We start from the raw sequence: 10,636 nt of genomic DNA, 5'->3' as shown, positions 1-10,636 counted from the left end.
TGGTTTGGGTTTTATTATTATTTGAGGACCTTCAGGGCACCAGCAACTTCAGATTCCTTGTGGGGAGCCATCAGTACCTTGTGCTTAGGACGAGGGCTGGGGGACTCAGTGTTTTCGCTCTGTCCTACCTTTCAGCTGTTCTCCACACAGAAGGGACCTCTACACGCGTCTGCCTTTCCCTGGTGGGGAACGACGCTGCTCAGGCATCTGTGCTGGCTGGGCTGGAGCCAGGGGCCAGGGGGTGGGGTCTCTGGTCCTGGCCCAGGGTCAGCCTTGGCAGGCCCTGTGTGCCTGGGGCTTGGGGGTGAGGCTTTCTCAGACTTCTGCCTCTTCTCCCTGGGATGGCCGGACCCCCTTTGTGTGGGTGGTGGGTTTGTGTGAGTGTTCCCAGCCCTCCCTGTATAGACATCCTTTAGGCACCAGGTGGGACCCTGGACCCAGGCCTGTTTCCTGTGCCCCACTCAGAGGGAGGGGAAGTCCTTCCCCATCCACAATGTGAGTCTCGAGTGGTGGACGTGAGGACACACCTTCCCCACCCTCCACCCACCAAGGACCCTCCACCTTCAGGTGAGCCATCGGGAAGAGGGCTCTTTGAGGAGGGTCTTCCGTGCTTGTGATTTGTATATACTTTCAGGAAGGAAACTTCAAAAATATGTGAAGCTAAAACAGGGGGACAGGCTGCATTGAGAAAGCATGATTTATGTGGCTCACGTGGGGCGTGGTTTCCTGCTGGGGACAGAGGAGGACCCTGGGGACCAGGGCTTCCCAGGGGGGATGCGCCAGCTCACGGAAGGGTCCAGATCATCCTGCCACCTCCTCGCCCGAGTTCAGAGGGTTGGCTGAGCGTGCTTGTCGCCTGCCATGTGCAGAACCTTGAGGCCCACCGAGGACTCGTGCCGGGAGGGGTGCAGATGTGACCCCGTCTGCAGCGGGAGCCGCTGGGAGGAGGCGCGTCATAGGAAGCCGGAAGGGGTGCTACAGGGGGCGGGTCTGCAGAGCAGGGAAGGGCGGGAGGGCTGGCAGCACACGGAGGAGTGGCAGGAGGAGGCCACGCGCACAGGCTTGTAGCTCGCGGGCAGGCACACGGCAGGCTTGCGGCTCACGGGCACGTATACACCTGGCTTGCGGCTCACGGGCACGTATACACCTGGCTTGCGGCTCACGGGCACGTATACACCTGGCTTGCGGCTCACGGGCACGTATACACCTGGCTTGCGGCTCACCGGCACGTATACACCTGGCTTGCGGCTCACGGGCACGTATACACCTGGCTTGCGGCTCACGGGCACGTATACACCTGGCTTGCGGCTCACGGGCACGTATACACCTGGCTTGCGGCTCACGGGCATGCCGGTCGCCTGGCAGGGGCTGGACGTGCAGCAGGACGGCTGGCAGGAGCTGGGAACGCGGCAGGCGGCCTGGCAGCCCGAGGGGCAGCTGGTGTGGCACACAGTGGCGTGGGGTTGGGCTAGTGTTGGGTGGTGATGTCTGCAGGCTGCCTCCCCGGGGCCTTTATACCCAGGCCGTGGGCGTCCCAGCGACACAGAAGCACAGCTGTTGACTTCCTCGTGGCTGCCGCCATCGTGCTTCCCCAGCACCTTGTTATCCTGGGATGCGCTCTCCTGTGCTGCCCTCCACGACAAATTAGTTTGGCTTTGAGGCCAGTTCCTCCTTCTGCAAACAGGATGCTCTGGTTTGCCTTCCCATGGGGTTCGTGGTGTTTCTCCAGGCCATCGCTGTGCACAGAGCACCCCAGGATCCACTCAGAGTGCTGTACCCTTTTACTCCTTTTTGTCTCATGCCGTCAGTGAAGACTTTGAGGCCGTCATGTATTTTGAGTTTTTATTTCGCACAGGAAAACATTGAAGCAGGAGTCTGCAAACTGCCGTCTGTGAGACAAGTCTGTCCTGCTGCCTGTGTGTGAATGAAGTTCTCTGGGGCACAGACACGTCCGTGCGTTTAGTGTGTCTAAGGCTGCTTTTCCCCGACAGCGCTGAGTCGTTGTGAGTGAGACCCTGTGGCTGCAAAGCCTGAGATACTTACTCTCTGCCCTTTACAGAAAGTTTGCCAGCTCTGCCTTATCGTAATCGTACAAGAACTGATTTGTTCATGCAACAGATTATGCTGTGGGCTGGCAACAGAGACGTCCGGCCTCATGAGCCTTCCAGGGCAATGAATAAATGGAAAATGAATGCATGGAATCATTCCGGGGGGCGCTGAGGCCTGGAAAGGAAAGCAGGTTCGGCTGATAGAGAGACGTGGGTGCTGGTGGGTGGTCTGGGGGCCTCGGGGGGGAGGCGATGCTGAGCCGGCACTGGGTGCAGTGAGGGGCGGGGGCGGGGCTCCAGGCAGAGGCAGGCAGGGCGGTGTGAGGACCCTGCTGCAGAAACCGGCGTGTTCCAGGAGCAGCATGGGGAACGGGTGCAGGGGGACTGGCTCACATCGTGGAGGGAAGACGAAAGATCCGGTGAATTGAAGACACATCAGTAGAAAGAATCCAATCTGAAGAAGAGGCACAAAGAGTTAAGAAAAATGAAGAGGGCCTATGAGACCATATCAGAAAGGCTAACATGCAAGGAATTTCAACCCAAGAAGGAGAAGAGAATGACATTGAAGACTAAGAATATTTTGAAGAAATACGGGACAGAATCCCCAAATCTGATTTTAAAATATTCCAGTTTACAGATCCAAGAATCTCAGACCACCCCTAAGGTCCCAGCACCGTTAGGTACAATGGAAAGGCCATGGATTCCAGAGTGAGGCCGAGCAGCCTCAATGCCTGCTTCTCCGTTCGCAGTGGTGAGAACGTGCACACATCCTGGGATCCTTCCAGATCTTCCTGATTGAACATCTGTGCAAATGGGGTATCCCCTGCCCCTTGAATGGTGGCAGGATTGATAATTGATCAGTTACGAGAGAGTCCGTGTAAAATGCTTAGCTCAGCCCTGGCACAAAGTTGGAACCCCGCCGTTAAGGTTATGGCCATGACGTGGCCAAAACCCTCAGTGAGGCGCCCGACCCTGAGGGAGAACCTTCTGGGTCACTGAGTTTCCAAATCGAAATGGGGGACACTGGTGCGGTGAGTGTGACTCTGCTTCTGTGGACAAAGGACAGGGTGTGTAAAACTGGGGAGGGCCTTGAAAATCATGAAGTTGGGCTCCCGTCCCCAACTGACGGCCCTTCCCCATCCAACCCAGGCTCCGATTCCAGAAATCACAGGGCCGCTGTGTCACCGTCAGCCTCCAGCTGAGAAGGAGCTTCCTGAACTGAGTCACTGCAACCAGAAACTCCAGGAAGAGACCCGAGGCGGCCGCCACAAGGAAGACACCAGGGTGCCACGTGGCCAGGACGCCACAGCCTGGGTATGAAGGCAGCTCCAGGGAAGGAGCCTCCGGACCAGCCCCGTCCTCTGCCCTGACCCCACCCAGCCCCACGCCACCGTGTGCCACGCCAGCTGCTCTGAGGGCTGCCAGCTGGCCTCCTGTGTGCCCAGCTTCTGCCAGGCTTCTTGCCGTGTGCCTTTGAGCCACAAGCCTGCTGTGTGTGTGCCCGTGAGCTGCAAGCCCATTGTGTGTGTGGCCCCCTCCTGCCAGCCCTCCTGCCCTGCCCTGGGTGACCAAGCATGGGAAGGCGGCTCTCAGCCTAGGGGCGAGCTCCCAGCGCTCAGCCCGAGGAACCCCACTCTGTCCCCCGAACTCACAAGGTCAGTCCTCACCCTGCTCTGGGTGGATTGAGGGCAAGTCACTAACTTCCTGAACTGACCCCGTTTAGGTGAAAAGGTCTTCTGCTCCGCAACTGATACATGGTGCCCCGCGTCCCCCCACCCCGAGTCTAAATGGAAACGAGATGCTCCACTGGCAAGCAGGGCTCCCCCGCCTCCCGATGGGGGGGAAAGAGCCTCGTGGGGACCTTCCATGGTCCCCCAGAGATGCCCACGGCCCGCCCCCAGAACTGTGACGCGTCCCCTCACACGGCAATGCGATTTTGCCGACGGGAGCAAAGTAATCGTGATCAGGGATGGTCCTGAGTCATCCGGGTGGGACTTGGGAGAGGGGCCGGGGAGACTCGGCCACAGAAGGGGAGGCCGCGGGAAGAGGGAAGCCAGACGCTAGGTCACGAGCCGAGGATGCGGTGCCTCCGGCTGAAAGACACGAGGATCAGATTCTGCCCGGAGCCTCCGGCGAGAAGCGGGCAGCCCACATCGTGACCGTGGCCCGTGAGACTCACTCCCGATTTGGCCTCCACAGCTGTGAGGTGACACTTTGTGTTGTCTCAGCCACGTGTCCCTGGCACTTGTTAGGGCAGCCGCAGGACAGTCCAGCTTCTTGACGGCACAGCCTCGGACTTCCACCCTCCCTCCGTGGTCCTGCCAGCTGCACCGTGACCATCAGTGCCGTGGGCAGAGGTTGGGGAACGAAGGGAAGGAGGGGAGCCACTCGGGGCTGCGGAGCCGGCTCCCCTCGCCCTGCTGTGCGGTCTTGGAGCCCATTCTTCCTCGGGGGCCCTTCCTGCTGGGCGGTAGGACCCTCAGCCCCCAGCCGCGGGAGGAAGCCCCTCCAGCTGGTCCTTGCCCTTCTCTGGCGCTCGCTGCAGCTGATGCTGTTTCTGCCCAGGTCTGTCCCACTCCAGGCTCTCTCCCCTGGCCTGAGTCGGCCCTGTCCTCTCTCCCGCGTGTGGGGACTCTCAGGCCACCCTGCCCCGAGCATCCAGCTCAGGTTCTGGGCACCTTGGCACCGGGCAGTGCTGGGCCACCCTGCAGGGCACTCTGTCACACTCCCGGTGACCCCCTGGGAGCCCCTCCTTTGCCTGCAGAGGACATAACTGCCCCAGTCCCTCCTCCTCAGGAGCGGGGGACATGGCACAGCTTTCTCCAGGGATGGCTCTTGACCTCGGCAGGCACGGGCCTGGACCCCTGACACACAGACCCCCTCCTGGCTTCTCCACCCTCTCTAGGGGGCTGGAGTTGGGGAGAGGCTGGGGTAACGTCCAGGGCTGCAAAGTATTTGGATTTTGCTGGTTGTTTTGAGGATCAGTACACAGACATTTCAATTTGTACACAATTCTTAACGTACGTACCAAAAATCTAAAAAATCATGTAGTTGTGATTCTTTTCTGAACAGTTATTCGAGTGACTTTCCAGCTTAAAATTTGGAGGCAATTTTCCTTGACAGGATACCAAGTACCAATATCTTCAAATATTGATATGCTGTTACATCGTAAGTCCCACTATTTCACAATTTAACATCACATACACTACATGCTCAAATTGTCAATCGTTCACAGCACATTAACAAAGTTACTAGAAGAACTGGACTACCACGACCAAAGTTGTTACAGAGTGCACAAAATTCTGCCCAGGAAAGCCAAGATCAAGGGGTGAGTGGTTTGCTTTAGGAAACAATTCTACCAAAAACAACGTGGGAAGAGAAGTAATTTAGAGTGTTCAAGACATTAAATGCGGAACTGACTCCAAATTGCCATGTAGTATGCTTTGTATTATAGGATATAAAAGCTATCCCCCATCTGTGGAATGTTAAGCTGACACCCAAGACAATCAAAACCTCCCATATTCAATATCCCACTATTTTCTCATTGTACCAAAAAATAAACAGCAAGTGATTTCACCTCTTAAAAAAAGACATTTACCTTCCTTCCGTGCCGACAGCGCTCTCTCAAACATGGTGAACACTCCTAAAACCCACCGGACTTTCTGTAAGAGTGGCAAGCACCAGCCTCACAAAGAGACACAGTACAAGGGCAAGGATTCTCTGTATGCCCAGTGACAGCGGCGTTCTGACAGGAAGCAGAGTGGCTATGGTGGGCAGACTAAGCCGATTTTCTGGAAAAAGGCTAAAACTACAAAGAAGATTGTGCTGAGGCTTGAATGCGTTGAGCCCAACTGCAGATCTAAGAGAATGCTGGCTCTTGAGAGATGCAGGCATTCTGAACTGGGAAGAGATAAGAAGAGAAAGGGCCAAGTGATCCAGTTCTCAGCTTCATATTTTGTTTTATTATGAAGACAATACAAATTTGAGACTGTTTACTTCATTTAACTTCAGTTGGTTTTTTTGGAAGGGAAATAAACTAGTGCCATCCATAAAATTTCCTTGGGAAACTAAAAAAAAAAAAAAAAGGCATTTACACTTAAAAAAAGTGGGATGAGGTAGGATTCCCTCCTTTTAAAAAATGTTTCTAGAGCTACTAAAAAACTTGCATTTGCAAAATAGTTGATAAAAATATTCCTCTGGATTGTACAAGAAGGGAAACAGGGACCACTGATAGGACCAGGTGTGTGATATTAATCAGACTTGGCTTCTTTCTCTCCTGCTTCATCAGAGGTCAGGCTGTCCTCGTTTTTAGTTTCTCCGTTTTCTGCAGGTACGTCTTCTTTAGTCTCTTCGTTAGCCACTTCAGCCTGTTTTCCCTTTGCTCCCCTTTCCCCTTTTGTTTGCACTTTTTTTGTCTGAAGATACATTCTTTCCTGCCACCTTTTTTGACTTCGTCTCCACTTTTGCAGGAGCCGGTTTAGCTGACAGCCTCGCCGGTCTCCTTTGGGCTCCTCCTTCACCACGGCCTCAGGGGAGCTGACCTTCCTCTTGGGCATCATGGCTGCAGGGCCAGCGCGAGCCGGGTGCCTGCGGGCTGTGGTGCAGGGGGAGCCTTTGCAAAGCTGGGCCGCCTGGCCGCTGCCAGGGTACTGTCTTAAACAGCACACACGTATGGTCTCCCGGTGTGGAGGCCTGAATTGGAGATCAGGGTGTGGGCAGGGCTGGTCCCTTCCCAGGGCGTCGAGCGAGAATCCATCCCCTCTTCCGGCTCCTGGCGTTTGTTTGCTGGCGTCTCTGGGGCTCCTCGGCTCGTACAGGCATCACCCCGATCTCTGCCTTCATCTTCACAACATCTTCCCTCTGCTCATGCCTCTGTGTCCAGAGTTTCCTTTTTTTTTTTTTTTTCTGATAAAGACACCGTCATATGTCTTTGGATTAGGGTGCAGCCCACTGGCCTCATTTTAACACGATCACATCTGTAAGGACATCATTTCCAACTAAGGTCACATTCAGAGGTATTGGGAGTTAGGACTTCAGCATATCTTTGGTGGGGGGACACAATTCAACCCACCAGAGGGGCAGCTCAAAGCTGCAAGATGGTCTGTGCTCTGCAACAAGAGAGGCCGCGATAATGAGAGGCCCGCGCACCACGATGAAGAGTGGCCCCCACTTGCCACAACTAGAGAAAGCCCTTGCACAGAAACGAAGACCCAACACAGCCATAAATAAATAAATAAATAAATAAATAAATAACTAAAAATTAAAAAAAAAAAAAAAAAAAGCTGCAAGACGAGTCCGGCCCCTCCTTCTTGCACCCGCGTGGCCGTGCCGCCGTTCTCCTTGTCCTGTGGCATCTGACCTCTTGGTTCCTCAGGAACCAGGAGAGTCCAATTTGAGGATCCCGCCTCACTTGACACTTGACGAGTTCACTGTGCACAAAGGCCCCACTCGCGTCCGGAATCACGACGATTATGGGAGGAAGGTGCAGGCCTGCGTGTGGGATGGCCCAGAAAGGGCCGGCTCAGCCCCTGTGGTGTGAACGTGGGCCCCTCGAGTGCAAGGGCACTGGGGCCACCCTGGGGAGGGGGTTGAGGGGATGCCCAGAGAAGGCACCATCCCCAAGACAAGGAAGCTGTTGTCACAGCAGGGTGCCAGCGGCGAGCTCTTTGGGAACCAAGAAATAGTCCAAGGAGTGCCACCAGGGCATTCTTCTTGTTGGAAGGCACATATCTAGAAACTTCCATCACTGTGATGTCACATGATCATGAGGGTGTGAAGTGCAGAAGGAATTCTTAGAGCACCCACTACTCCGGCACTTTCTCACCATCTTTGCTTTCAAACCAAACCTCCCTGCCAGGCCTGTTTATTTTCACCTGTATCCAAGCCAGCCCATTTCATGTCACCTCCTGGCCTTTTCAACACCCTCCCGGACACCCCCAGGGTGTCACCTGCGCTGTCCACCAGGCAGGGGAGCAAGGCTTCGCGGGTTGCTCTTGTTTCATGGGATGCCTTTGAGGGTGGTGACTGTCCGTGTCTTAGTCGCATGGATGATAGATGTGTCACGGTGACAGAGGTGTGCGCCTGAGATCTGGAGGCTCTCAGAGGATTTAGAAATGTCGTTTTGTTACAAACATGTTCTAAAGAAGCTCTCCAAAGTAGAGACCTGGATGTCCCTAACTGATTCTCTCCTTCCGCGTCTGCGCTGTGGCCTGACCGGCGTGGACACCCACAGCGCCAGCAGTCAGCCTGCTTTCTGCTTGGTGTCACTTGGTGCACGTGCGGCCACGTGTGCCTGCTTGTGTTGTCCGTGGTGACACTGCTGTCCTGTCAGGAACCCCAAAGACGCCCTGCTCAAACTTCTGATGGACGATTTGGTGTCCCTGTGGGTTGTAGGTTCTGGTTTCCGCGTGTGTCAACGTGCCTGTACCTCACTTTTCTTGGGTTGGGGTGAAGTGGAACCTTCTCTATGTGTTTTTAACTCTTTGTGTTATGCAGAGTCCATCAAGGCCTTTGTCCATGGTCCATATGGAGATGGTTATATTTTCTTAAAACTTGAATGAGCAGGTAAAGGGTACAGGTCTTGAATAAACTCGGGCAAGAGATTTAAGAGCTGAGGCAGGTTTGCAATCTGGCCATTTCCTGTTTAAAGGTCCTCTTCGCGTTTTGCTCTGTCCCCTCTTCCCTGGATGGAGCTGAGCTGGGGTGGGTGCAGGACCCCCCGGGAGGCACCTTCAGTTCCTGGTCCCTCCTGCCTGGCCTCCACTGTTCTGCTCCTACGGACCTCATCAGCCTGTCCGTGACTGGGGGATAAGTAGGGTGCCGGATGCTGACGTCATCAGTCTGACTGCTGCCCACTTGACTCTAGTGCTGGTGGTCCACTGAGACTGCAGGCTCATCCTCCTACTGTCCTGAGGGTTTGTTCACAAGGTGTCTTTTTTTGTTCTGTGCCTCCTCACTCAGGCCTTGAAATCTTGAGCAGAACGAGTGATGTCTGAACCGACCCTGCACCGCCCTCGGGGCCCACAGGAGCTCGTATGCAGACAGCATGCAGGCAGCCCTCCTCTGGGTGGGCACCTCCCTGCAACGGTGCTCGTCCTGGACTCTCAGATCCCGACCCAGCAGGGTTTCTGCTGCTCCCCACGCACCTTTAACCTGCACAGGCAGCGGGGTGGGCATGGGAGGAGCCCAGGGCCCGCTCAGCGTCCGAGCCTTCTGCCCCCACGCCCGTCCCCCTTGCCGGCTTTGGGGAGGGTGGGCCCTGGGGTAGGGAGGGTGGGCCCTGGGGTAGGAAGGGACACAGAGCGTGCAGATGGCACCCGCTTTCAGATCCTGTGGTCTCTCAGCTGCTTGAACTCGGATTCGAGACTATGTCTTTGAGGAGGACCCCCTCTGGGGCTTCCCTCTGGGCAGCCACTGAGTGTCAACCGACGGGGAGAGGGGAGGTCCCGGCGCCAGCAGAGGGGCTCCAGGGGCTCCCGAGAGACAGCAGCTTGTGGGGGGCAGACGATCCAGCCGGTCAGCAGCAGGACGTGCCCGAGCTGGGGACGCAGCAGGTGGGGCGGGAGCACACGGGGCGGCAGAGCAGGGACACGGAGGAGGCCGGGCGGCAGCAGCTGGGCTGGCAGGAGGAGGTGGTCACAGCAGGCGGGGCGGCAGAGGAGGGACGCGGAGGAGGAGGGTCTGCAGCAGGACGAGGGGCGGGGGGTGGGCTGGCAGCACGAGGGGGCTGAGCAGGGGGTGGCATCACAGTACACGGGCTTGCAGCACACAGGTGTGCAGCAGACAGGTGTGCAACAGACGGGCACACAGCAGGCCTGCTGGCAGGGGGAGCAGGTGCAGCAGGAGGGCTGGCAGCTAGACTGCTGGCAGCACGGGGCCGTGCAGGGGCTGGTGCAGGCTGGTGGGCAGCAGGGGCTGGACACACAGCTCACTGGGGCGCAGACGAGGGTCAGGCGGGGGCCGGGGCACAGCAGCTGGGGGCGCAGCAGGGGTGCTCGCAGCAGCTCTCTGGGCAGTTGTCCACCTGCCAGCAGGAGCCGATGCAGGAACCGGGCAGGCAGAGCCGCTGCCGTAGCTCAGGGTGCTGGAGCAGACGGACGGGGTGGGCGCGGCCATGGTGGGGGCGGCAGGGGGCTGGAGGAGGGTGTGAGTGTGGGTGTGAGGAGTGTGAGTGTGTGTGAGGTGCTGGGGATGTCCGCCTTTATACCCCCCACCCCAGCGTGTGCACGTGGCCCCAGCAGGAGGCTCCCACGCCTGCCCTTCCTTGTTGATGTTTGGAGCTGGTTGCACGAGACCCTCATTAGGGCTGCTGTGTTTTCTACAATCAGCTTTTACTCATTAAACTTGTGAGTATGTTGCAAGAATCTGTTTTCCCATCTGTTCTTTGGCTCCAGAAAACTTGTAGGGAATATACGACGCAAGTTTCTGCTGAGTGACTGCCACGGTTCTTAAGTCACATCCAGGTACCGGCTGGGCGGGAGATAAACTCCCAGCCGCTGGCAACCCCTCCCTCACACCAGCTCTGCCAGTGTGAGAACACGACAGGGAAAGATGCCCAGCACTACTGCAGCCCAAACTATAAAGCGCCT

General features: G+C 56.6%; 1 protein-coding gene and 3 pseudogenes across 1 annotated transcript; 1 reads left to right on the top strand and 3 right to left on the bottom strand.

The window, feature by feature from the left end:
• Nucleotides 1-953: 953 nt before the first annotated feature.
• On the bottom strand, nucleotides 954-1,582 carry LOC132364463 (keratin-associated protein 12-2-like). Its single transcript, XM_059920027.1, has 2 exons — nucleotides 1,519-1,582; nucleotides 954-1,468 (listed from the first exon to the last, which is right to left on the bottom strand). The coding sequence occupies exons 1-2, from the start codon at nucleotides 1,580-1,582 to the stop codon at nucleotides 954-956; spliced, it is 579 nt and encodes a 192-aa protein (XP_059776010.1).
• Nucleotides 1,583-5,678: 4,096 nt separating this feature from the next.
• On the top strand, nucleotides 5,679-6,043 carry LOC132365577 (large ribosomal subunit protein eL42-like; annotated as a pseudogene).
• A 182-nt stretch (nucleotides 6,044-6,225) lies between these two features.
• LOC132365578 (non-histone chromosomal protein HMG-14-like) lies at nucleotides 6,226-6,604 on the bottom strand (annotated as a pseudogene).
• Nucleotides 6,605-9,564: 2,960 nt separating this feature from the next.
• On the bottom strand, nucleotides 9,565-10,163 carry LOC132365576 (keratin-associated protein 10-3-like; annotated as a pseudogene).
• Nucleotides 10,164-10,636: the final 473 nt, after the last annotated feature.

The sequence above is a fragment of the Balaenoptera ricei genome, chromosome 4, assembly GCF_028023285.1.
Source record: "Balaenoptera ricei isolate mBalRic1 chromosome 4, mBalRic1.hap2, whole genome shotgun sequence".
Taxonomy (NCBI): Eukaryota; Metazoa; Chordata; class Mammalia; order Artiodactyla; family Balaenopteridae; genus Balaenoptera; species Balaenoptera ricei.
The sequence above is the reverse complement of the archived record's forward strand: the minus strand, read 5'-3'. Positions and strand labels throughout refer to the sequence as shown.

Coding starts and splice junctions, on each gene's coding strand:
- LOC132364463 (XM_059920027.1), bottom strand. CDS start 1,582: ATGGCGGCAGCCACGAGGAAGTCAACAGCTGTGCTTCTGTGTCGCTGG. Junction 1,469..1,518: donor CTGGGACGCCCACGGCCTGG/GTATAAAGGCCC, acceptor ACCCAACACTAG/CCCAACCCCACGCCACTGTG.